The sequence below is a fragment of the Heptranchias perlo genome, chromosome 6 (genome assembly GCF_035084215.1).
Source record: "Heptranchias perlo isolate sHepPer1 chromosome 6, sHepPer1.hap1, whole genome shotgun sequence".
NCBI classification, from domain to species: domain Eukaryota; kingdom Metazoa; phylum Chordata; class Chondrichthyes; order Hexanchiformes; family Hexanchidae; genus Heptranchias; species Heptranchias perlo.
The window spans coordinates 25,941,609-25,969,527 of NC_090330.1; the positions used below are offsets into that span (position 1 = coordinate 25,941,609).

Below are 27,919 nucleotides of genomic sequence, written 5' to 3' on the forward strand. Positions count from 1 at the left end.
CACTCATGTTTATGTCGGGCGAATACTATTGAGTTTTGTGCAATAATTTGTTGTACTTCACGATCGTCACTCATTTCTCCTGGTTTTATCCACATTTCCCCGATCATGCATATCCTATCCCGATATTCCCCCACCGGGACGAGTGTGTGATTTATACTGCCCATGCCCAAAGGCATTTGCCAAATCATACAATTAACGGGGTCAAAGCAGAGTCCCGCTTTGGCCATATAGTCACTCCCTAATATATGTTCTTGTTCTCTGGGTAATTTGATAAGGACCACTGAATGCTCTATCACTATGTCTCCCACAACGACTTCCAACGGTACACTCACATATCCCAGTTGTGAATGCCCTGTGAATCCGCTTAGAACAATTTTGTTTTGAATTTTCCAATCTATGTCATTGACCTGAGTGGTGTTAACGGTAGTTCGGGATCCCCCTGTGTCCCAAAGGAATGTAACAGGACGGCCTCCAACCCTACCATTCACTAGGGGTCTCCCCGTGTCATCCCACCGTGCGTCACACACCCATAACGGAGAGGCCTGAGACCGTCATTGCAGTTCGGGGTACAACTCGGAACTCGGTGATATTTCTATCGTATCACACTGAGGACTTGGTCTATTCGGCCCTTCCACGGGTAGGCTCTGGTTTCCTCCCCGACCTGCATTCTCTCGTCCCGGGTTCGGGCAGTCCCTTGCGAAGTGTCCCTCTTGGCCACAGTTATAGCATTTGGACACCTCGCCTTGAGTTCTCCCTGTTCCCGAGAAGTTTCCTTTTCCTCTGCCTCTACCTCTTCCCAATGTCTGATAAGCTGGAGGGGGTTCCCCCTGAGTAGGTCCCCTCCCTTCATTTCTCCAGGTTATCACCTGATCCTTAACAGGCATTGCTCTGTCCCCAGATGCCTTGGATCGTTTTGGTGTTTCCCATTCCCATACTCTAACCATCTTCCTAATTATCCAGGGCTCCGTATGTGTGTCATCAGCGGGATCAAACTGATCTAGTGCCATGCGACACTAGTGTTCTCAGCCATCGGTTCCTAAACTCCGGCTGTAAATCATCCCTGTCTAAGCCTGTGCCATAGACCCCTTGAAACACTGCCCAAATGCGGGCCGAAAATGCAGTGGGGTGTTCACCTTTTCTTTGATAGCATTTCATTAGCGCCTCCACTGGATCCCCTCTGTTATCACCCATGACAGATAATACTTGGTTCTTTAAGGCCTCATTTGTGCCTCTACCAAGTTTTTGTTCCTCCGGTAAGGCGGAGTGTATATGTGGGTGTAGGCACATTAGGATTAATTTTCTTTCCTCAGCATCGTCTAAGCCGTGTACCGCCCTCTGTTGCAGTAACCGTAACCGGTGACCTCCGGTCAACAGTGGCATTTCTGCAACACTGAAAAGTGTGTGGTTGTAAGTTTATTTACAACAAAGTTTCATGGCAGCATTGGTGGCAAAGCAACTTCATGCTCAAATGTGATGTGCTATGGAGCAGTAGTTGATTTTAAGCATGCAGTTGATTTTAAGCATGTTGTTGGGGAAAGCACTGAACAGAAGCTCGTAGCTTCCCACAGAAGGGGAGGGTAAGCTGTCCCCAGACCATTTGTACATCTGCTCCCGGCAAGCTCCAAACTGCATTGGTGAAGGACTAGGGTCATGTGCTTAATTTCTTGACTACAGTCACAGCATGGCCTAGCAAAACCATATGCAGAAAGCAGAGACTTAAATAACGAGCATTCCATTCTTTCTTCTAAATTTACCTATCATAATGATTAGAAGGTTGAGAAAACCTAATACCTTGCAGCCCTGAGATTCAAAATGACATATTTCTTACTGTCTCTGGGCAATTTTTATAATAAACCTCGGGATGAGTTCACTACCTCAACAGGGTCCAACTTTTCAATTCAGCAGCATTGGGTGGGTTATTGGGCTTGTCTGATTTTGTTGTGAATTAGACCGAGTTGAAAACTATACTAAAACAAGACTGGATACAGTTACTGATAATTCGTAGTTGGTATTGAGAGAATGGTTAACTGTACAAACCGGTGCAATAAAACAATTTGCTATCAGATATCTAACTTCTGTGTGCACTGTTATTCTATTTATAACTTCTACTTCCACTGAAAATAGTTATTGAGTGAGAGAGCAGCAAACAGTTATGTTGTCCTTAGGACCATCACCTTTTACCCAGTACAAAACTGGGCAAATAGGTGGACAGAGCAAGGCTTTGGACAGGAGCTAGAGCTAATTTTCATCTCTCCACTTTTTCTCTTCAAGTCTTCCCTCTCTCTCTGCATTACCCATTCTATAAAATATAAATATAATATCTATAAAAGCTGTTGTAATAGTCTGGTCTCTCTCTCTCTCTCTGTTGCTGGAAATTTGTCTACTGCCCTTGCTCTGCCATCTCCTCTCCCCAGGTATAACTCTGACTATGACTGTGTCCTGTAGTCTCTCCTCTGGACATCCCAATGGTGGCAGCAGCAGCCTGTAATATTGCCTGGCTTGTACTGTAAGGAAAGACTGAACTGGAGTCTGTTAATGTTATACTGCTATTGATTTCTCTTTATATTGTAGTAATAGTAACCATTAGCTTTTGCCTGTTAAGTAAGGAAGTGTAAGTCAATTTAGATGCAATGACCAGTGAACTGTTGAATTAAGACGAACCTTGAAGTAATGGTCAGTTTAGTCACTTCAGCAAACTTAATTAAAAGACATTCCAGTGAATACTGATGCATATATTTCAGAGAACTTTAAGTAGTTGATAACAAGTTCTGCAGAATATGTGAATACATCATCCTTTTTAGAAGCCGGAGATTGGTATGGAATGGTACAGACTTATAATTAGAAGTTTCACTTGGTAGAATAGCAATTATGTGTAACAAGGATGAAACTGCCGCTATGACAATAAAGTAGGGAAGTTGTATTGGTCTACGGAAAAATAACTCATTAAAACTAAAGTTATTGATAAGGGACAAGCTCATTAAAATTCTCCACATATGGAGTTGTATTATGTAATGCAGAAACATGTGAATTGTCATGTAGAGTGGGTAAGAAAAAGGTATGAAAAGTGGGTATTGGAACAGATAGTTGGATACGATAAGGTCTGATCAGCCTATATACTGAGCTCGGAACTGTGATGGGTTTGAGTCCCTGACTAAACCCACAAAGTTTTGTTGCAAATGCTGCTTTTAAGTGTATGTTTAAGTACTGTATACTTAATAAATCTGTGACACCTGACATTCAATGTTTATGAACCCTTTTGATTTGAGGAGTAACACACCTATCCTCTCTAACGGTACCCAGTACCTCTTCCACATCCCAGCTTAGCCCCTGCAGAATGTAGTATCCGTTACAGAGCTATGAGCTCAAGGAATTCAAATATTTGAGGTATGCACATGTGCAGGGTGACTTGCAGATGTGTGACAGCACTGTTTTTTAAAGAGCTGCTGGGAAACAGGTCTGTTGCTGAGCAATTTTTAATGAAGGAAATTACCCTGCAGCAAGCCAAAATTGGACGGTGTTAACTTCCCTCATGTTTATTTGCAATGGCAAGGTATTTGGTAGAATACCTAGTGGTTAATTTAGGCTGGAGGAAAACATAATTTATTTTTAAAATTGCAATACTGCAATGCAGTGGGGTGCATTATAGCAGAAACCTGTTGTGGCGTAGAGATACGATGAGGTATCATGCCCACAATTCCCCATATAAACACAATCTGTCTCAGATTCTAGGCTAAATGGAACCTGTGCACTTAGCTAGAGGGAGGGAGGTAAAATTAGGGAATCATCCCATGCCATTCTTGTACCCATTCTAGTGGGTGATTCAAAAGCAATTGGCATTGCTTTAGGAGCAAGTCATTTGTCCACTCTCTGGGGGTGGTTTGTTGTTTGGAGAGATCCAAAGAAGAAAGAAACAATAAAGTAACAACAAAAAAAGAAAAATAATATGATTTACTGGTTTGGAACCACAAACAAATCATGATAAACTACTGCAGTCAAAATAAGAAACTTCCATATAAGACTGTTACCTATTACATGCTACCCTATTGCATTACACGTCTAAAATATAAAAGTCCAAGTATCAATACTGCTATTGATTTCTCTTTACATTGTAGTAATAGTAACCATTAGCTATTGCCTGTTAAGTAAGGAAGTATAAGTCAATTTCAATGCTATGACCAGTGAATTGTTGAATTAAGACTGACCTTGAAGCAATGGTCAGTTTAGTCACTTCAGCAAACTTAATTAAAAGACATTCCAGCGCATACTGATGCATATATTTCAGAGAACTCTGATATTTAATCTAGTGTCAATCACAATGGAATTTATTTTACCTCTGGCATTGAGCTGACAACATGGATCTGTCCAATTAGTTTATAGTAGGACTGAAAGAGCAGCAACAGCTGAAAGTGGAGTTTGTAGAGTCTTTGACACAATTCAAGTTGCTGTGAAGGGTAAAGAAATCAGACAAATGGTTTAAAACAAGCATCAATAATATTGGGGACAATATTTGTTTTCAGTTCGGTAAATACTTAGCCACTAAACAAAGTAGAAAAAAACCCATAAAATAAAGGTTATGTACAGTCTAAAAATGATTAATTTTGCTAGATATGATTACATATCTATGCAAAAATTGTCCATTACTGCTGTGCAGTGCTTATCCATCACTCAGTACTCTCTTTCTAAGAACAAGAATTAAAATAAGTAAATTATTGAAAATCCAATATTTAAAAAAAAACTCTATTGAATTCTTTATTAGGAAGTTACCTTTCCAGAGAGTTTATTGTTATTAACTAGACTGAAAGAGGTGTCATTTGATACCTCTAATTTGGAAAAAATTACCAGGAACAATTTTCTTCTAAATAAAATACTGCTTTTATAAATTAATATTTCAGTCCTTTGAAATCCTTTCTCGCTCTAATTTCTGTCATGTAAGTAACTCAGTTCCCCTGGTGTAGAATAAATCTTGCTACTCTGCAGTCCACTAGTAGGTGAAGTTAGGAGTTTAGAGGCTTCTGATTCTTACCTTTGAATGACTCTGAGAAGTACTCACGATCTGTTCTGATCAATGCAGAGTTATAAGCCACTGGTTGTAATTATTTATTTATCAATGTTTTATTCTAAACTAATGTTTTATACATGTGCATTTTGCTATTAACATTAAATTCTAAAAGCTTTGGCTAATTCAAATACATGCATTATGTTCTTATCTCATTTAAAAATACAAGATTCTGAGGGGGCTTGACAGGGTAGATGTTGAGAGGTTGTTTCCCCTGGCTGGAGAGTCTAGAACTAGGGGGCATAGTCTCAGGATAAGGGGTCGGACATTTAACACTGAGATGAGGAAGAATTTCTTCACTCAGAGGGTTGTGAATCTTTGGAATTCTCTACCTCGGAGGCTGTGGATACTTAGCCATTGAATATGTTCAAGGCTGAGATAGATAGATTTTTGGACTAGGGGAATCAAGGAATATGGGGATCGGATGGGAAAGTGGAGTTGAGGTCGAAGATCATTTATGAAGTAAAATGATCTTATTGAATGGCGGAGCAGGCTCGAGGGGCCGTGTGGCCTACTCCTGCTCCTATTTCTTATGTTCTTATGTCATTGGATTATAAATTGAGCTGCTTAGCGCCTGTTTTGTACGCGGCCTCCTAAGGTTCCAAAATGGCATATGGAATGTGCGCGCACACTTCTAGCATGGCATGTGCCTGACGCCATCTTGGTAAAGGCGTTTGTGCACGTGCAGATAACGAACAGCGGGAGCATGTAAAGTAGGGAGAATATGTGGTAGATTAGTGTGCAATGCTGATTTAAAGGGACAGATGTGATTTTGGAATTCAACACTCCAGCTAACGCACTGTCTTAACCTCGCACAGCTGAACAGGTCATAAACAGCGTGGAGAATCTTCCACCAGCGCTATTAAAGGGATCATGCAGGATTTACAGGTTAGTTGCTGGATTATTGCTTCTGGCTGCTGATGCATTTGTACCTGTTTTTGGAGGTCTCCTATACTTGAATATTAGGACTAGGGAACAGAGCCTAAAAATTAAGAGCTAGGACTTACAGGAGTGAAGTTAGGAAACACTTCTAAATGCAAAGGGTGGTAGAAGTTTGGAACGCTCTTCCACAAATGGCAGTTGATGCTAGCTCAATTGTTAATTTTAAATCTGAGATTGATAGATTTTTGTTAACCAAAGGTATTAAGGGAAGCAATGGGTAATGGTTAATGGATGTTTTTGCGACTGGAAGGCTGTTTCCAGTAGGGTCCCGCAAGTTCTCAGTACTAGGTCCCTTGCTTTTTGTGGTATATATTAATGATTTGGACTTGAATGTGGAGGGGCTTAATCAAGAAGTTTGCAGATGATACAAAAATTGGCCATGTGGTTGATAGTGAGGAGGAAAGCTGTAGACTGCAGGAAGATACCAATGGACTGGTCAGGTGGACAGAAAAGTGGCAAATGGTATTCAATCCAGAGAAGTGTGAGGTAATGCATTTAGGAAGGGCAAACAAGGCAATGGTGTACACAATACATGGGAGGATACTGAGATGTGTAGAGGAACAAAGGGACCTTGGAGTGCATGTCCACAGATCCCTGTAGGTAGCAGGACAGGTGGATAAGGTGGTTAAAAAGGCATACGGGATACTTTCCTTTATTAGCCGAGGCATAGAATATAGGAGCAGGGAGGTTATGCTAGAACTGTGTAAAACATTGGTTAGGCCACAGCTTGAGTACTGTGTACAGTTCTGGTCACCACATTACAGGAAAGATGTGACTGCACTAGAGAGGGTACAGAGGAGATTTACGAGGATGTTGTCAGGGCTAGAGAATTTTAGCTATGAGAAAAGATTGGATAGGCTGGGTTGTTTTCTTTGGAACAAAGGAGGTTGAGGGGAGATTTAAATGAGGTATATAAAATTATGACGGAACTAGAAACAGTCCCTATTTCCCTTAGCAGAGGGGTCAGTGACCAGGGGGCATAGATTTAAAGTAATTGGTAGAAGGATTAGAGGGGAGCTGAGGAGAAATTTATTCACCCGGAGGGTGGTGGGTGTCTGGAACTCACTGCCTGAAAGGGTAGAAATTCTCAACTCATTTAAAAAGTACTTGGATGTGCACTTGAAGTGCTGCAACCTACAGGGCTACGGACCAAGTGCTGGAAAGTGGGATTAAGCTGGATAGCACTTTTTTGGCTGGCACAGACACGATGGGCCGAATGGCCTCCATCTGTGCCATAACTTTCCATGATTCTGTGGCGGGTATACGGATTTAGGTCACAGATTAACCTTGATCTCACTGAATGGCGGAACAGGCTCGATGGGCTGAATGGCCTACTCCTGTTCCTATCGACCTATGTTCCTATAATGAAGTTTCAATACTCTATAGGGAGTGGGCTGGCTAGCTGACAGGCAACAGTAAGAGCACTGGCAGAGTGGCACGGGTAGGACAGGAATGCTGCAATCCTGAGAGAGGACAGAAGTTTCATGTTCCATGGAGCCATTGCCACTTGCTGCCTCCTGTTATGCGTCACCTTCTCCTGCAAGAAAGTGGAACATGTGTCGGTGAGTGTCCTGCAAGATGTTTGCGTGATGTGCCTGTCATGGTTGACTAGCTGCCAGTGTGTGACCTGTAAGTGTGCGGCTTGCAACAGTGGTAATGTGTGAGGGTGAGAGGAAGCATCTGATTGGAAGAGTTGAATACTGATTGAAAGAGTTTGTTGGTATGTGGGTGATGGGGGTTGTAGTGCGTGGAGCAGTGGATACAGCTAGTGGTGCAGTTGTAGGAGATGCCACTTGACAGTTGACCTCACTCACCTTAACCACTCGTGTCAAAGCATTGAACTTCTTCCTGCACTGCAGCCATGTTCGTGGTGCTATGCGCCTGGCATTGACTTTGTCCCCTACTGCCTCTTGAGCATATGTCTGGAGGGCCTCGATGCCCCTCCTTCTGTCCACCTTTTGCACCAAGGCCTCTAGTGCAACATCAGAGAACCTTGGTGCACGCACTCTCACAGGCCTGGTACAAACTCAGATCGGCAGATTGGTGAGGTCTGGCGTGCACATTGGAGGATGTGGGATTTAGTAGTGCACAACCTTTATTCAATGTTTTACCATAACTCAACAGTTTGTAAATATAGGGATGGGACCTGCAACTGTGTTTAACGTTTGATGTCCGTTCAGACTCTGTGTGGACCCGTATGTTATATTTTGCAAATAAGAGGTACAGGCTGCCTTTACCTGGTGCTAGCCACTTGCGCAATATTGAGGCCCCCCTGCTGGTGAGCAGCCGCTCAACAGCACAGCTAGGCCTGGCTGCTCACAGATATCAGAATGTTACGTGCTGCCTGCATCTCAACGACCGGGCGTGGGTTAATCGCGCACTGCGACCCCCGCGCCCGGTTTCAGGAGCTATCCAACTTAACCCCCATTGTGCTTTAAATGTCATTTACTGTGCAAAGCCCTCGATGTTTCAATGTGATAAGGCATTAAACAAATACAAATTTCACTAAGTTAAATGGTATTCAAAACTGTTTGAAATAATAACACTTTTAAAGCAGTTTTTGATGAATATACATTCAAAACATCTCTGCAGAAATTAAGGATATATGGTAATCTGTCAGTGGCATTCCGTGTGGGTGTTCTTTTTAAATACAATACATTGAGTTTGCTTTATTAAAATTGTACAACAAAAGCAAGTGCAATATGAAAATGAATAATGGTTTTGTCTTTTGGCACGATACAGAATTTTTCCTTACATTGTGCTTTTCCTTCAGTTTTATTTCAAATTTTAACGTTTATACATTTATATTTTTCTTCTTCATAATTTCATTGATACTTCTTTAGTTTTAAACATAACAGGATTTTATTTTTTATAGCTACCATAAAATCTTGTGCATATGTTCCACTATAAACCTGTAATCTCAGGTAATTTTTATGCTGGTCCAATCTGTATATCGGATTCCAAAGCGAACATATTTAGTGACCTGGAATGATCTGGCAGCAGAATATCAGACTCCAGGCTAGAGAATCCATGTTTGAATATCCAGCTCATCTGACATTCAAGCTTGGTAAACATAAGGGTGGACACATGGAGCTGGTCTCCACCAAAATGAGAGACTGATATTGCTGACCTTTGAGGGGAAGGAGTTCAAATAAATTTATTGAGACCAAAAATTCTGTGAGCTTCCAGCAGAAGGAACTCAAACTAGACCATGATATGCTGGGTCCTGAACTCCCCTGGCAGTTTCTGTGGAGTATTGTTAGGGGCAGAGCCTCCGCCCATCCCCAAATAAGGCCAGCGGCATAAGAGAAGCTCCCAGGCCAAGAGTTTCCTGCTCTTGGTCTGGTGGGTCATGGATGGGTCAGTAAATTAAGTGAGACTAAGAGTACCAGCCTGCCAAATGGCAAAAATAGGGCCTACCTGGAGTCCAGGCCTGGTTCCTGACCCACGGAAAAATTTTGGGAAAATTTATAAGGGGCTTCATGGGCACAGATAAGGCATCTCTGCAGGGTCGGGTGGGGTGGTGCAGCATCCGAGACCAGATTTACCATCCTGTTCTAGCACCTGCTGCCAATATTTAATTTAGGTGATCTCCCCCTGGCCCCACCAACTTTGCTGGAGCGCTGGAGCTCAGTGGAGGGCAGATCCCGGTAATTACGTCAGGATCAAAGGCCCATAGGTTTTTGGCCATTTTATTGTTAGAATGTGTAATACTTCCTACAACTGAGCATAAAACTTATCTTTTTCAAAATTATGCAGTTTTTGCAGGAATTAGTGAGGAAGGCAGTTGAAGTAATTTTTTAAAATTCATTCCTGGGATGTGGGCGTCACTGGCAAGGCCAGCACTTATAGCCCATCCCTAATTGCCCTTGAGAAGGTGGTGGTGAGTTGCCTTCTTGAACCGCTGTAATCCGTGTGGTGAAACTGAATTTTAAAAAATGTTTTAAACTGTAAATGTTTTATTTAAATCTGGATAGCATTGGTTTGGTTGGTGCAGTGGATTAACACACTATCCTTTTATGCCTGGAAACTGATTGATAGTGAAATAATTCAGATTCCAATGGTCATAGGTCCACAGCACAAACTGTAGTCTCAATCAGAAAAGCCATGTTAATAACTGGTGTGCGGGAATGAAAAATGACCCACTTGTATAGTAGTTGATTTTCTTTGAGGTTGAAGTAAAGACACATTTTTGGTGCAGAGTAATGAAAGTCTTACTTCGGAATCTAGCCTGTGTTTACTTCAGAGCACTTGACTATGACACGCAATGCCAAATGTGGGTAAATGGTTCAGCTCCAGCATTGACACACCCACCATATCAAGCAGGAAAAAACAAATTACACAAAACAAAGAACTAAGTTTAAACATTATCTCACTTGATTGTTCCCAAAAAATGTTTAGTAGTAGTTTCTGGAAACGTTATGACCTTCTGTTAATTAAAGTTTTAATATATGTTTTTGTTTTGTGCCAAATTTACATTACTTTAAACAGGAAATGAAGTGTTTCACCACTGATTTGTATTTTGTGCTGCAACAAGCTTTTTTGGGGAAGGGTTTTTTGAGATAGCAAACCCCAGTTCTTTCGAGAGTATTGTGTTGTTTGAAAATTTACTGGCCTTGGAGGGAGTATATTGACAATTCAACAGGGTGATGAAGGAATTTACTTGAAAAATAAGGGTATTAAGGGATATGAAGGGTAGTGAATTGGGGTTAAAAAGATAAAGAGATGCCATGGCAAACAGGATAGTGGAGCAGGCTTGAACAATCTATTTTTTTCTTATATGTTTCTAAAAAGTTGCAAATGCATTGCATTTGTGCAAAATTAAGTTTTGCAAATAGATTATGGAATCTATGGGAAAATCCTACTCTAGTGAATGCAAAAGCTGGGAAAAATTGTAAATTTAGGGCCATAACATTTTTATTGATGTTTTCAATGGGCACCACCATATTGATGTAACAAGAAAGTTTACACTGATTTGCTGTAGTTTGGACTACAATGAAAGTTTTGCAAGGATTATTTTAAAAACACTTTCAATAATTTTTTCTAGCAGTTGTATCTTTGCATCATTAATCATATCACTGCACATCTCCAATATATCAATTTGTCAGGTTGATAAGCCAGTCATTTAAAAGGATAATGAAGATCCTTTAAAAATCTCCACCAATAATTTCCGCAGTATTCTCCTGATCGACCACTGTAACTTTGGCGGAAAAGCTGCAGAAAGGCTGGAAAAACGGCATAAACATCGTTGATGGCATTTCTCTGGGGTTTTTACAGATCTTTTGCTGAAGTTACAGTGGTCAATAATGAAAACTCCTGCAGAAATTAAACTCCTTATGTTTTGGCTATATAACCTGTAAATAGATCATGCTATGAAATTTTCATTGTAGGCATGCTAAATAATAAAAACAAATCTTTCTACAGATTGAAAATACTATTCATAATTTTATGATTTTGGAATAACATTTTTAGAACAGAACTAATCAATAAATTATATTTTTGCAAGAATACGTTTAATAGTGCACATAAAATTCTGTAAACATCAGGAATCTGGAACCAGATACAACGGATGCAACAAGGCCCAATTTTGGGGACCAAAGTTCTGTGCTTCAAGGAAGCCTGAAAAACGTTCGACGCGAAAGTGGGTGAGTTCATTTTTCAGGCATACAGGGTGGCCGCTTAAAACAGGTGTTAGGCCCCTTGCAGGTGCTAATGAGAAGCCAAATGCCTGTTTTAGGTCCCCCCTGAGAAACTGGGCTGCCCTGAGTTGAGTAGGCCCAGGCCTGCTTCGCTCAGGTTTTCTAGATGTGGTTGCGGACAAGCCAGGGGCCACCACCATTAGAACGTCATTGTACATTGAGTGTATAATTATGATGATTCCTGTCTTCCATGTTATGGTTGATTTAATCAAAGGCATTTGAGGAGAAAGAACTCTGACATTTTCTATTTCATAGTTATAAGGGTTCCTCTCAATCTAGCCATTGTCATACTAATGAATATTGCAGCTAGTATAATGAAATACTGTGAAGAAATCAAGCTGCGACAGTACTGAAAATTGGAATAACTTTGAAGTAATTTATATCTATGCTGTTAAGTGCAAAGAATGTCATTAGTACTTGAGATGTATGTATGTATGCAAGCAGAATTTAACAATCTAATAGTTAGAAAATATTCAAGAATTGTAACTTACTGCAAGGGATTCCATTTGCTACACAGCAAGCATGTCACAGGAGCAAAAAGCCAAGAAAACAGAGTATAGAAGATCATTGTAAAACATGCATTAAAGTGCACAGTTCCATACAAGGCATAACCATAGGAGTATTTATATTGAAAGAAACAAGATTAAAACAGCAGCCAATCCAATATGTTTTTTTGCACTACTGAATGATTTCAAATATATCTAAGTACATGGGCACATGCAATTATTTCAGTTTGCATATGAATTGATTGTCTATTCTGAAATGAACATATGGTAGTTAATCAATTCTAGATTTGATGAAGGATTATTTAGTACACAAATTATACAACAAAGTAACTACAGTCTGGAAATTACTGAATGATCCTATCATATGAATGCTTAACGTGCTCTCTGCTATTTTAATAGAGACCAGTGCATACTGGAAAATTGATTTCAATGAACAGAAAATCGCAGGAAGTGCACCTGTGATTTTCTGATATGTGCTGGCTGTGTGCGAGACCCTGCTGGTGGTGAGGGCCTCGCAAAATTTAGCCTAGTGTACCACTATATTGATTTAATGGCCATTAAGTAATTAGGCTCACATTATATCATTCAAATACAAATAGGATTTGTATTCTATGCACCAGGATTGACAGTCCTTTTACAATGAATTATATAGATTTACATAGACTGAAAAGCACAGAAACAGGCCATTTGGCTTAAAAGGTCTATGCTGGTGTTTATGCTCCACACCAGCTTCCCCCCTCCCTACTTCACCTAACCCTATCAGCATATCTTAGTTTTAAGTGTGGTGTTGTAAGAAAAACAGGAGAAATGTTACTTTAAACCCACACCCAAGGGTGAAGGAGAGGTAGTCAGTTTGGTTGACAGGCCTATTGGTGAGACACTGAATGGGGAAGAAGTTAGGGGAACACCTTATCACTTGCTGGAAACACAAAGAGAAAAAAGGACAAGGGGACACAGGGGTAGTCAGTCAATCAGCTAGGTCTGGAGAGGAAGCCTGGCTGAGTGAGGGGAAACACAGTTATCGCAAGCCCACAGCTGGTCAGCAACAGAAGGCTGGCTAGGAAAAGTTAAGTGAGCCCACTAATAGAATAATGTGGTATATTTTTAATATTTTCCTTGTTTGACAGGAGGCTTTGTAGTTCGTCAAATCAAATGAGATTTGGTTACATCTATTACTCTCTACACTCACTTGCTGTCTGTAAAGTAAAGCAACTTAATGATTAGTATATGGCTTCATCTCACAAAGTGTTTCAGTCCATCTTTGGTAATATCAGAGAAGTACACCTGAGGGTATGTGCGAAAGACACAATATCCAGTTCAGATCACAAGGGTGATGTTTACACCCCTGGATCACGCTATCATATAATTAGGTATTGGGCAGTATGGGCTTACTCCTTAACATAAGATGCTTGGACCATGGGGTCGTTCCAGGCTGCAGCAGGTGACATCAGCAACACCTCCCAGTTTGCTGTTCACCATTGCATCAAGGGTGACCGAGGCTCTCTATGCCAGAAGTTACATTACTTTCCCAATGGGCAGAGAGAAGCAGGAATGAGAGAACACCAGGCTCGCCCGCATTACAGGCTTCCCCAGAATCCAAGGTGCCATAGACTTCACCCACATTGCTTTGCGTCATCATTCCGGCATCTTTCTGAATAGAAAAGGACTCCACACCATCAACGTCCAGTCTGTTGGCGACTATAGGCAGCTTATCATGCAGGTCTGTGCCCAGTTTCTTGGCAGCAGTCACAATTCATTCACCCTGCGCCAGTCCTCTGTGCCGCCTTTATTCCAACCAGGCCATCAGGTCACAGGTTGGCTAGTGGGCGACAAGGGGTATCCCCTTCAGACATAGCTTGTAGCCAGTGTATGCAATGAGGTAACAAATTCAAACTTGTTAAAACTGTAAGCAAATGCTCGGCTCACAAAAGCAAGATTTGACAGATTCCCAAGTTTTAAGTTGCAATATAAAGAGTTGTGATAATATGGTAATTAGAATTTAAAAAAATTATAAATCACATCATGATTAATCATAATTTTATTTACATGCAAAGAAGTTTTTACCTTTTCCTCTGAGTCTCCTGGTTGGTTTGTAATCACTGTGTCTCCCATACTTCCAGGAAATGATGCTTTACAGTTTGCCAGCCACTTTTTTCAAAGAAAATACAAATAGTATTTTATTTGCTTCAAAATAATACTTTCTTGCGCCAAACAGGCATCTTTGTAAAATGCATATTCAAGCTAACAGAAACAAAGCAATAATGTATAAAAACAGATTTGTGAGCCCCTGTATTCCTCAGCATAACAGCTAATGGCTACTTGTTCGTGGGATGATAAACAGAGGAAAAAGGGCAGTGACCCGTTATACCAGATCTTCTCCCTCTGTGCTTGCTTCCTACTTCCTGGGGAATCCTTGATGTGGGCAGGAAACCCCTGCTTGAAACATAGGTGTGTGGGGCCATTTAAATCTTGTGTAAGTGACATTGGAGTGATGTCATAATGGGACTTGATTTAATTAATATAACTATGTAAATGTAAGTTTGGTTTGTCTATAGAACTACCTTTCTCCCTCTAAATCACGCCTCACAAAATAAGATGCGTTGAGCTTAGGGTTCAATTTTTCAATCTGTGCCCACTATCAGGAGGCTCTATGTCATTGCAGGAGTCTTGTAAAGGTAGCCCTTATATAGCTCTATAGTGCTGTGATCAGACCTGAGTTTGGTGTGCGAGCCATGGTTTAGTGAAGTATGAAATGTGAAAGTTTTTTTTGACTCTCTTGATCTCTGTCAATTATGTTTCTGGCGGCCCCCGCACCGCCCGCACCCCCCCCCCCAAACAAGGTGTAAGATTAAGCCTTTTACATGATATTTTTCTAGTATATTAAACTTACGTTTAGTGTCAATGTTTTTAACATAAAACATATAAACCATTCACTTTTGGGTTAGGCATTCTAATACATATAACCAGCTCATGCTTATAGAAATTACATTAAGCATTAAGCATTAACACATAAACAGTTAAAAAGACAGAGATGGTCAAATTAAACTACCCATAAGGCAAAGGGACATGGCCAATAAAGGATGCTTCTAAAAAAATTTTTAACAGCATGTCTGTTTCAAGGATGAGAAAAGAGACATTGAGAAAGTCCAGACCTTGCTAAGGCAAGATATGAGAGGCCCTCCACATTCCAATGTCTTAGGCAAACAAGATAAGAAACTAGCAGCTGTGCACAACCAACTCATGTATACATGACCAGGCTCTCTTATAATACAGAGGGTTTTAACTCTTGAATCTTTGTAGAGGTTCAGGGCTTGGATTGATGAGGTTACTTCCCTCTACCGGAGGAAAGAATGGGGTAATTGTCGTTTCTTTTCTTGGATGCTGTTGCTCAAACATTGTGTATACTAAGACCAATGTTAAGACTTCTTGTCACACAATAAATGGACTAGTTGCAACCATATTTGGTGTCAGATTAAAATTTCCTTACATAGGTGATAGATGTTAGTGCTGCAGAATGGAGCAATTTTCTGCTTTTGATACTCAATGTCAACATCAAGCACTATTGATTCAGATTCAGGTATCCACTGTAACACCAGAATGCCTTAATCACCAGAAAAAAAATATTTGAATTGTACCAATATGATTTTTTCCATTTCCATTATTGGTCATCTCTGAGGTCTCTGAGTGAGACTGCTAATTAATGGCAAATTAACAAAAGTTTTGTGTGATACGCCCCAACTTCACATATAGTACTGTTACAGGCACTGGAGACTTCCGCCCATCAATCTGGGCTGGATTCAAACCCAAGTCCCAGATGTGAAAAGACAGTAGGTTAACTCACTGCACCATCTTAAATAATTTCTTCCTGTATCATCTTTCATTCTACATACATATATGAAGCTTAAATGTGTGTGCAAAATAAGGAATAAATCTAGTTTATTCTCCCCTTACGATTCCTCTTCTGAAGTGAATCATCTAACGGCAACTCACCAATTAGACATTCTTTAAGTGATAGCAACAGATTATTTAACTATGAGGAACTTCACGGTTATGTCCTGGCCTTGTGGTCACCCAACAACACATGGTCACAAACTTCCACAGGTGGTTCATGGATAGTAATTAGGAACAGAAGTTGTTGCCAATTGTTCCATATCCTAGCCCAGGAATATTGGCCTAAAAATTGATTTAGGCCTGTTTTAGGAGCTTGCGCAGAAGCTGGAGGCCCAAGGCTCGCCTGAAATTGGGCCTCAGGCCTCATTTTATTTTATGTGGGAAACTGCCGGCGACTGTCGTACCTCCAGAGGCAGCTCGGCACATTGCTCTGCTCCAACTTAAATGCGTTTAAACTATGCAAAAGTAAGAATAGATGAGATGTTAGGCAGTTCTTCTTCTCCCAGAGAGTAGTGAGCCTCTGGAATGCGTTAGCAGTGGGTGTGGCGTGTGCTGACTCTCTGCATACCTTCAAGAGGGAGCTGGACTGGTTCTTTACTGGGGCAGAGATCGCATCATATAGAAGGTAAGTGGATTAACAGATAACGAACACGTGGTCCATGTGATCTCGAGTTTTTCCCCCATTATTGGCCTTGGGTTTTTTGCCTCTCCCAGCAGATTACATGGCTACGGATGGAGGAAGATGAGTAGGAGGTGACTCGTCATGATGCTTCAGTGCTATGATTGTGGAGCAGGCTTGATGAACCAGGTGGTGTTTTCCTGCCTGTCACTTTCGTATGTTCGTAATTTGGGCTGGCTGTCTCATCTGTAGCATCTCTCAGGTAAGACCTGGAAGGGTGAGGGGAGGGCCAGCAACAGCCTGCAGTAGTGCTATGGATCCAGACGGAGCACTCATGCTGCTCCTGGCTCCATATGAAGGTAAGTAAAAAAAAAACTTGCATTTTGGTGGTGGCCTCCACATGTAAACCAAATAATCCTGAGCGGAGCTAGCTCGGTGCCTAGTCCACTCAGCTCTGCCCAATTCCGGAAGGGGCCCTTAAACAAGCATTACGCCCCACATTGACATATGCAAGGGGCCTAATGCCTGTTTTAGGTGGCCTGGAAAGCTGCCTTTGCCAATATGGCAGTACCCTTGATGGAAGAGCAGAACGATTTATGCCTGGAAAATATGCGCAATGTGGACCAATTTCTCCCCCACTGAGTCCATTGCCACATTGTCTGAAATAGGCTGACTCAGCACAGACCAGGGGTCAAAATCTGCGAGTCTCCTGGTTGGTGCCACACCACACACTGAACTATATCTATACTGCATACATTTTTATTAACTAACAAGCTTATTTCTGAAATCATTAAAATTTAGTGTGTTAAAACAAAAAAATAGAACGCGTTCCCATTTTAGGCATCAACCATGCCCAGATCATGTATACCACAATTAGATGCAGGGTAAAGTTCTGTCTACTGTAGTTCAACAATTTGTACAGCTCCAACATCAGAGAAGCATCCTTTCTGTAGCAGTGCAACATTTTTCCATTAACAATACCAGTCATTCTGTGGCCCCTCTGAGTGAGATTTCCAAGTTAGTGCCAAATTTGGTGCAATTCTGTGTTGGAGATCCATTAGGGGGCAAATTGAGACTATCCAAACCCATTTCATGTAGAACTCCTGCAGAAAATTTGTGATTTTTTTTACATACTTTTAATATTACATATAATTCAAAGAGGCATTGATCAGCAGAAATTTCTGGCTCATATGCCAGAAATTACCAGATGTTAACAAACCCTATTTGGCAAACGAGGTGGGGGGGGAACAAAATATGAGGGAAAACTGAAGGAGAACAAATTCCAATAGACAAACCTACCCTTGTCCCTCAATGGAACAGCAATTCTACACTAGCAATTTAGATACTTTGGGAATTGTAGTTAAGTTCTCAAATGTTAAATGAACTGACATAACAAAGTTCAGTTAAGTATCCAGAGTGTTTGTTAGGCATGAACCTCTGTAGAAAGGTTTATTTGAAAGCAGAAAAACTTAAAAAAAGAGAAAAGGACATTTATAATTACTGTTATAGCTAATCAAAAATGTCAGAGTTTTAAATTCTATCAGTCAACATTTAAAACAGTAATATCAGAGAATTCTTTGGTAGGTTCTGAAAGCTGACTAACCGATTGTGCAGCTTCTTTCTTGTTGTTGTATGTGTCCAAATATTCCTGTAGTTCCAAGACATTGAATTTCAGCCTTTCAAGAAGCCCACAAGAAATCAGCTGGAGAAAAGAGGGTTTCTATCAGTATACACTATTTTGAACATACATATACAAATCATAAAAATACAAATCTTGTGGCTCGTAAGTTTGAAGTATTAACTCTTTGTTGAAAGTATTAGGGTCCTGTGGTAGAGTTAAATGGAACAGTTTTTTGCTAACTTTTTATGTGAAAGGAAAGGTTGAATCTGTATTTTTCTGAAAATAACTCCAGAGTGGGTAGGGGTGGGGTTAAGTATGTTTGCTTTTTTGGAAGTATAGTGGGTTAGTGAGGTTGGAAACATAGCCATGTTTGCTGCAGAGTGGAGATGCTAGGGTATAAGCCTTTAGATATCAGGATGAGACTTCTGTTTTACCACACTCAAATTTATAGGCACTGATACCAAGGTCAAAATATAGAAAACATGATTCTTAATTACTTGCGTGTTAATAAATTTATTTTTAAATGTCATTTTTAGAAGTGATTCAGAACTGTGGAGCTGTGCAGTTTTAAAGCTTCCACCTGACTGTTTTTTAAATTGTGATTTATTTTCTTTTACTCTTGCCCAAATGTGCAGAGGATTCTCAATGGTTAGTCATTCAATCCAGAGTTCATCCTACAAGTGAAGGGATTGAATAACATAACTGAATTGTGTGGGTCCCATTCCCAAGTATGATAAACTCTATAGTCAGCAGGTTTTGTTTACACCAGAAGTTGGTAAAATATGACAAATTCAATTAAGTTTTATTACTCTATGAATTGAATTTTAGTTTAATACCTTCCATATCTATGTGAAGTGGCTTAGATCATTCTTTAGATGATTTAATTTATCATTTTGAAATTGTTATTAGCAGGATGTGCAATCCTAACTATACGTTGCAATAACTTGTTTATTTTAATTTCTAGCTCCTTCAGTTTATCTGCCAACTATGCTCCCTGATTTAGTTCTTTCCCTAAACCGCAACTTCAAAAAGTATATATATTTATAGTTCATACATTCAAAGAAATAGAAACAATTATTAAAATATATGCTGTTTTCAGAACATTAACTGATTTAGTCCTGAGGATTGATTGCAGCTGGAAACGTGCCTTTGTTCCTGCATCTGAATAAATGATACAAATAACTGTCAGTTCAAACAAAACTGTATCCAATGGTCTGATCCTTCACTTCCATCTTAAATAAAGACAGCATTAGTTTTGATAGAATATGAGTGGCATAAACAATAGCATATCATGTTGCATAATTTTACCCTACAAATGGCTTAGAAATTAGGGAAAGCTACACAAGTTGAGACTGATTTTATTTACATACATCATATATTGTATTTTTAATTTTAATGCTGATCAGTCAGGACCCCTCAAAGCCTATTCACCATCCACAAGGCTCAAGTCAGGGGTGTGATAGAATACTCACCAATCGTCTGGATGGGTGCAGCTGCGACAACACACAAGAAGCTCAACATCATCCACGTCAGAGCAGTTTGTTTAATTGACTCCCGTGCCACTGGATTCAATATCTAAACTCTTCATCACTGGTGCACTGGCTGCAGTATGTACGAACTCCAGCATTGCACCAATTCACCAGAGTTTTATCAACAGCACCCCCATCCCCTCCAACCTCTACCACCAAAAAGAACAAGAGCAGCAATGTCGTGGGTACATCACTGCCTCCAAGTCACAGCCTGACTTGATCAAATATCACTGTTGGTTCATTGTTGTTGAGCAACTTAACACCGTTATCACCACAAGGACTGCAGCAGATTAAACAGACTATCAATTCCGCAGGGCAACTAAAGATGGGCAATGAATGCGGCCTTGCTAGCATTGTCTGCACTGAGGACAAATGAAAAGTTTAAATTGCATTATGGCCAAAACAAAGCTCATTTTCTCTCTGAGGAGTGCTAAGAAGGTATCTCCATGAGATGAGTTGCTGTGGTTGCTATGTGTATCTGCATCATAAATTAGTTGTGAAGATCTTCTTCGATATTTCCAGCTAAATCACAAACAGTAAATAAAAAATGGGGGCATTTTATGTCCAAACTTGGTTAACTGACATGTTTTCTAAAAATTAATCAGATAATATTTCAAGAAGGAAAAGTATGCTCCAGCAATAATTGCAACATTATAATTGATATAGTTTTAGTTGGCTAAACTAGGTGGCTGTAATTTACATTTATACTATTATTACTTCACTGCTAAATATATTTTGTCATGATCTTTCAGAAAAGCTTATATGAGTTTTAATACTATTTTAAATATTTCCTGTTTATATCAATAGTTTGTAAAATCATATTTCTAAACATTTGAAAAGAAGCATATATAGATTACATCGAATGTACTTCCACTTAAAATAAAGAACATACTTATTTATGAGCAGAATGTTAAAAGCTTCAATAGTCCTCACAAAATGTCATGATCTTGAATGGTAAATAATTTAATGAAAAAAATCATGTCAATCAACAGATACTCACAGTTTCAGCATCTAGGAAAACTGTGGGACAATCTGAGCATGAGGTGAGCACCTCCGAAGAACTCATAAATTTTGATCCTATTCCACGCAGACTATCCCCAAGGAAAATTGCTGCATCCCAGGTTAGGGAACAGAATTTCTTCTGAATACACTGGAAAAACAATCACATTATTTAAATAGTATTGTATCTGTTTTCAATTTCTGTTTAGATCAATTTATGCCTATTATCAAAATATGTACAAACCAAGATGGATTCTTACCTGAAACAGGGAAGAGAACACATGAAAAGTATGGACTGCACATGAACCGTCAGAATCAGACATGAGTTGATTGATATGGGTTCGCCATGCCTCTTCTGCGTCATCACATGCTTTAGGCTGAAAGGCTGCAAGTATTGCAGAAAAGAAAGGCGAGGGAGGGGGTGATGCACGGAGCTCATGAAGCCCATCCCTGTCCCCTTCAGCAAAGCTGCAAGAAAGTAACATAAAAATCATGCAGTAAATTTTACATTAGAAAACTGAATTAAAAAAATTAAATAAATCTAGTGGATCTTCCTTGAGGTTGCAGGCCCTCTCAATCCTGCTCCATCTGGGGTCTGATAGTCACTTCCCCAGTCTTGGATTGCTTGGCTCAACTTCTTAGCCCCTGCTACAGCCTCAGGCCCACTCTGTCCCGGTTCGAGGCTTTGGCATGCTTAGTCCATGAGGGAATTCTTCAGGTAACCAATAGCAGAATGAAGAGCAGATGGACAGGCAGAGTTCCTGTTCGTGATCGTGTAGGATGAGTGGGGAGACCGTGGAGAGTGAGAGTGGCAACCTAAGGCACCCAGCGGTAGACCTACACCCCCAGGCCGATGTTAATGTTGAAATTGGATTGGAAAGGAGGGAGGTGAAAGAACAGCTGCCAAAAGCTGGTAGCGAAAGAAAGAGATCTAGGTGTTCTATTGCATTGATCTCTAAAGGTTCATAACCAATGCTGTGAAGTTATAGCTGGAGTGCATAGGGTGCTAGGGTGTATTTACAGGACAATTAACTACAAAAACAAAACATACTCTTTTGTCCTTGTACAAGACCTTGGTTAGTCCTCAGTTTTGTGTTCAGTTTTGGTCTCCTCATACGGTAGGTAATATTAAGGATTTGGAAAAGGAGGAGGGCCACAAGATGAATTCCCAGTCTAAAGCATCTTAGTTACCCAGATAGGCTCAAAGAGCTGGGTCTCTATACTTTAGTCTTGAGTTTGGAGCATAGTTGTGGTGTTAGCTGCTAATTTAGTCCATGCTTTAAATAAGTAATTTCAGGTAATTGTAGCTACTTATAAAATGCTGAAATCAATTAAATCAGTTATAATTATCAGGGCCCAGGTCAATGTTACTTCAGATTTTTTTCCATTTGGTTAAGCTACTTGAAGCCAAAGTTCAGACAACTAGAAGCCTGAAAAAATTGGCTTTATCTGCTTAAAAGTGAAGATGAAGATCGGAATGCTCACTGCTAAAAGGAAAAGTGACAGATAATTTTGAACTTCCAACTAATTTCATGCTTTGTCTTTTAAAAATACATAAATAATTATCTTAAGCATGAAAATGTACATAAGACAATGTGAAGTTATAATTAAACCTTGAAAGCCCTGATTGATCGACATCGCCATCACCCTTTTCTTCTGGTTCTGTTATCTCAAGGCTGAAGCTATCATTGCCCTCAAGAGCTGATGGAAGTTCACATGTAGATCCAGAAAGTTCATCTTCCTCAGTCATGAATTCAATGTCCTAAAAAATAAAATTTATAAAGTCTAAGAATTAGGAACACCAAATAAAATAAAAAGCATACTGTATACTTTAGAATGCTATGTTGTGCCAAGTGTAAGATAAAATCTAACATAAAACACAAGCATACATTCATTATGAAAATTTAAACACCTTGTTATTAATAATATGGCGCAGTGCAATAAAACTCAAGTACATTGTGCCATAATGTTAGCATTCACTTGTGATTACTCAAATAATGAGTACCTAAATCCAATTGTGCTATGAAGGAGAGATGTCAACTACAGACAAGGGCCTAGAAATCTGATCGCGCCTGGAAACAGGCGTAGGGCATGCACTGCACACGCCTGTTAACATGGACACAGGCAGCATGCAATATTCATGCTGGCTGATCATTTTAATCATGCAGACATGCAGCCAGCGCTACCTGTGGTGCACGACTATTGTGGAGGTTGGAGATAGGGTGCCTCAGAGCCATTTAAAGTCAGCCAGTAGCTCTTAAAGGGGAGATGCAGTTTGGCTGCAAAACGGAAGGAACACTCAACAATAGTAAAATGGCTGAAACAAATGCTGAGAGAGCACTATGGTTCTCTGAAGCTGCCTTGAAAGTCCTGGTGCAGGCAGTGAACAGGAAGAGAGATATCCTCATCAACTCAGGAGACAGAGGGAAGAGGTCGCAGATCATATCAATGCTATGAATTTAGCACCCAGGACATGGCTGCAATGCTGGAAAAAGCATTTGACCTCACTAGAGTTGTTAAAGTAAGAATACTGCTCTCTTACTCTCTGCTCCACCACCCCCAGCTTCACTACTCACAATACTCCCTTCCCCTGCTTCCCTTCACTCTCCTATAATCACTGCACCAAACTTCACGACACCTCCTTCTCCTCAGACTCACCATTATTACAACTCTTACTTAATCACAACGGACACACTGATTACCAGCTATTCAACCATGACAGGTACATTCTCTGGACACCTCACAAGACTCAGTAACACACTCCCTTCTTTCTTGCAGGAGAAAGTCACACACAACTCTAGACAGCAGGCTAGCACAGAGGAGGAACAGCCCCTGTGCACACCCTCCCCCCACCTTGAAGAAAGTGTGGTGGCCATCATTGTCAGGAGGAGAGTCGTGGCCATGGCAACACTGGAGGAGACTCATGCAGGGTTTCTTCATACCTAATCCCCTTTTCCCCTTCTGACTTCTACCTCATTTCACACACTCTGCAAGACAAACTTCAGATGCTTTCATCAACTCCTTCTTTCTCTCTCCGCTCTCCCTTCACACCACAAGCTAACCCTTGTCCCTCTCTTTCATTTCAGGTGTTTAAAATGTGGAAGCCCCTCTGCCAGTCAAGGCCAGCCTTCCTGAAGATGCACCGTCACTTGATCTGTCTTTTGTAAGCACCAGCTCGGATACTGGCACCATGCGTATTTTAGAGACTAGGTTAGAAGAGGTGTCTACACGTGGTGAATCATCGGGCATTAGTGCGCAGGAGCCCAGGCAACCGAAGGCCATCTACCAGAAAATGCTAGGTGCACTGGGCAGTTTGCCAGTGAGCTTGCACACAATGTAGTAGAGCATGGAGGAGTCCAGCTCCAACTTGTCTCAAGCTACGCACAAAGCATGGAGACCATTCTGTCCAACATGGACCAAGTGGTCAGCTCCAATTACACGACAGTGGCGCCCCCTGTCATAAAGCCTCTCCTGACATCTCTCACAGCTGCGATGGAAACTTGCACAGTTGCTATTTTGGCTTTGGGGTCACTGTTGACAAGGGTTTCCAGAGTGTTACATCATTCCTGCACTCTGTTCTCGAGCAGAGCCGTAGGCATGCTAAGACAAAGACCCAGGAGAATGGCCATGACTCTATGGGAGAGGCATCTACTGTCGTCACTCAAGAAGACAACATGTCTGCTCCCATGCCAGCTAATCCGCCAGTGCCCTTGTTAGTGTCACACAGCCAGTTGGGCATGATTGCCCTGGCCTGCGTCAGGATGCTGCAGTCTGCAGCCAGGTCCTCAAGGCCCAGAGCTGTTCGAGGTCACCCACCACAGCCTCAATGGAAGCTCAGCGACCTTCCACCTCCCAAGCTATAGTCACCAGGGAAACACTTTGTAGAAGCACTAGGATAGGAAAACCAGCACAGAAGACAGGCACTAAGGGCTTGCACAAGGGTGATTAGACACTTTTTTTGGAAACAGATCAGCTTCACATACTAATAGGGTATTGCTGTCATCCCATGTGGGAGATGGAGAGAGGAATTAAGGGTGAAGGAAAAACCTACAGGGATTAATATAAATAGAAAAACTCAGATAAAATGGAATTGAAGCTGGATAAATATCCAGATAGTTTACACACAAAGGTATTAGAAGAAATAGGCGAGGAAATTGGGAATGAATTAGATATTATCTTCCAAAGCTTGCTAGATTCATTGGAAGATAGCAAACATTACATCTTTACTCAAAAATGAAGGGGGTAAACTGAGGTCAATGAGTTTAACATCAGTAGTGGGAAAATTGTGAGAATTCATCCTCAGTAACAGTGAGTGAGTAATTGGAAAGGTATAAGGAAAGTCAGTAAGGTAGCTCACATCTGACTGTCATGTTTTAGGATGTTGATCATGTTTTCATGGAAAGAATTTTGGAATGAGTTACATAGAATTACATAGATTTACATAGAATAAACAGCGCAGAAACAGGCCATTCGGCCCAACAGGTCCATGCTGGTGTTTAAGCTCTACACGAGCTTTCTCCCTCCCTACTTCATCTAACCCTATCAGGATACCTTAGGTTTAAGTGTTGAGTTTTGAGGAAAACAGGAGAAATGTTACTTTAAACCCACACCCAAGGATGGAGGAGAGGCAGTCAGTTTGGTTGACAGGCCTATTGGTGAAACACTGAATGGGGAAGAAGTTGGTGGACAACCTTATCACTTGCTGGGAACACAAAGGGAAAAAAGGACAAGGGGACACAGGGGTAGTCAGTCAATCAGCTAGGTCTGAAGAGGAAGCCTGGCTGAGTGAAGGGAAACACAGTTATCGCAAGCCCACAGCTGGTCAGCAACAGAAGGCTGGCTAGGAAAAGTTAAGTGAGCCCACTAATAGAATAATGTGGTATATTTTTAATATTTTCCTTGTTTGACAGGAGGCTTTGTAGTTCGTCAAATCAAATGAGATTTGGTTACATCTATTACTCTCTACACTCACTTGCTGTCTGTAAAGTAAAGCAGCTTAATGATTAGTATATGGCTTCATCTCACAAAGCGTTTCAGTCCATCTTTGGTAATATCAGAGAAGTACACCTGAGGGTATGTGCGAAAGACACAATATCCAGTTCAGATCACAAGGGTGATGTTTACACCCCTGGGTCACGCTATCATATAATTAGGTATTGGGCAGTATGGGCTTACTCCTTAACATAAGATGCTTGGACCATGGGGTCGTTCCAGGCTGCAGCAGGTGACATCAGCAACATCTCCCAGTTTGCTGTTCACCATTGCATCAAGGGTGACCGAGGCTCTCTATGCCAGAAGTTATATTACTTTCCCAATGGGCAGAGAGAAGCAGGAATGAGAGAACACCAGGCTCGCCCGCATTACAGGCTTCCCCATAATCCAAGGTGCCGTAGACTTCTCCCACATTGCTTTGCGTCATCATTCCGGCATCTTTCTGAATAGAAAAGGATTCCACTCCTTCAACGTCCAGTTTGTTTGCGACCACAGGCAGCCTATCATGCAGGTCTGTGCCCAGTTCCCTTGCAGTAGTTACAATTCATTCACCCAGCGCCAGTCCTCTGTGCCGCCTTTATTCCAACCAGGCCTTCAGGTCACAGGCTGGCTATTGGGCGACAAGGAGTATCCCCTTCAGACATAGCTTGTGACTCCTGTCAGAAACCTAGGAACAGCTGCAGAGCTAATGTATAACAAGAGCAATGCTGTCACCAGAAACGTCATTGAGCAGACCTTTCAGATGGAGCTTTGCAGTACAGTTTCTGACTGTATTTTCAGATTTGTGGTTGTGTGCGGCATGATGCATATCTTTGTGATAATGAGGGATCAGCCCTTACTGCTGAGAGCAACACAGGATCAGCCTGTGTTACTCTCAGCAGTCAAATTCCCTATTGGGTGGTGAGCATCCTAATAAATGAGTTTTTCACTTATAACAATATGCTTGCAGAAAGAAACACAGAACCCCAGCAATCCAATACAATATTCAGAAAACATCTGAAAGCAGAATAATCCTGTTAAAGATGTCGGTTGAATGAATAAGAAATAATAGAAAATTACTTTAAAAAACATTATTAAGTACATTTAAATATGGTTATTAATTGCCAATTGTGCAAGTTAAAAGCAACTTGGAATAAGAATAATACTTCAAACAATCTGTCTTTGTCTTGGAACTATTAAAAAAAAATGTAAATATATAACACATCCTAATAGAGCAATTATAAATTCGAGTTTATTTCTCACCAACCTTCATGTCAGAAACAGTAACCATGTCCTCATAAAACTGTTGATTGTATTCTTTTGTGCATTGGTAATTTTTGAAGAGCCTGGGTGTAATATTTTGGCTGGATACCAGCAAGCATAGCCTTAGAGCAATATGCACAACTAAATTGTATTCTCCCACCACAGATATAATATTGCACATGCAGATATCCACCACTTTGATATGAACATATGGTTAACAGGATAAACAATTGCCTCAACCCATTCAGAAATGTTATTTATGATCGTAGCAGCTTTGCAAAATCAAGCTTTGTTGCGAAATAAATTAGTATAAATTAACAACAGGCAGTTTCTAATAATTACATTTTTAAAGTGCAAACTCCTTAATGATCCATGCCCACTGCCAAGAAAAGTTGAGCAAAAGACAAAATGAAACATGCATATCCACACATGATTAGGCCATCTTAACCAAAGATTACCCTTACCACTTACTCCCGAAATGAATATAAACATATAGAAGAAATTTGCAAATACTTATTCATAATGAATATTTATTGGCATGCCACCAAAGCTCCTTCACCTTTGACCTCCCAGGCACTTGCTGGTTTATTTCATCAGCCAGAGAGACCTCTAAACTAGGGGTCCTTGTGTTTACTGAAAGTGGATCTACGGAGGCTGTGTCGCCTGAGGTTGATAATGAATCCATGTGATTTGTGTCTTCAGAAGGTGCAAAATTCATTATCTACAGAACACAAATTTAACAAGAAAATATCAGTATCACCTTTATGATTTGAATGCATGATATGATGCCAGTCAGAACTAAATTAAACCTTATATGCACCTG

At 40.6% G+C, this 27,919-nt stretch overlaps 1 protein-coding gene across 3 annotated transcripts in view; it reads right to left on the reverse strand.

Annotated features, from left to right (window-relative positions):
- Positions 1-27,919, reverse strand: part of LOC137322840 (protein furry homolog) — a 305,481-nt gene that overhangs the window by 6,196 nt on the left and 271,366 nt on the right. For all 3 annotated transcript variants that reach the window (XM_067985968.1, XM_067985965.1, XM_067985966.1), the window contains exons 53-59: positions 27,656-27,817; positions 22,476-22,624; positions 21,123-21,330; positions 20,864-21,013; positions 18,317-18,415; positions 14,268-14,351; positions 4,332-4,442 (exon numbers count right to left, since the gene is read on the reverse strand). In XM_067985968.1, the coding sequence (XP_067842069.1) occupies positions 4,332-4,442; positions 14,268-14,351; positions 18,317-18,415; positions 20,864-21,013; positions 21,123-21,330; positions 22,476-22,624; positions 27,656-27,817 (963 nt within the window). The remainder of the gene's footprint in view (positions 1-4,331; positions 4,443-14,267; positions 14,352-18,316; positions 18,416-20,863; positions 21,014-21,122; positions 21,331-22,475; positions 22,625-27,655; positions 27,818-27,919) is intronic.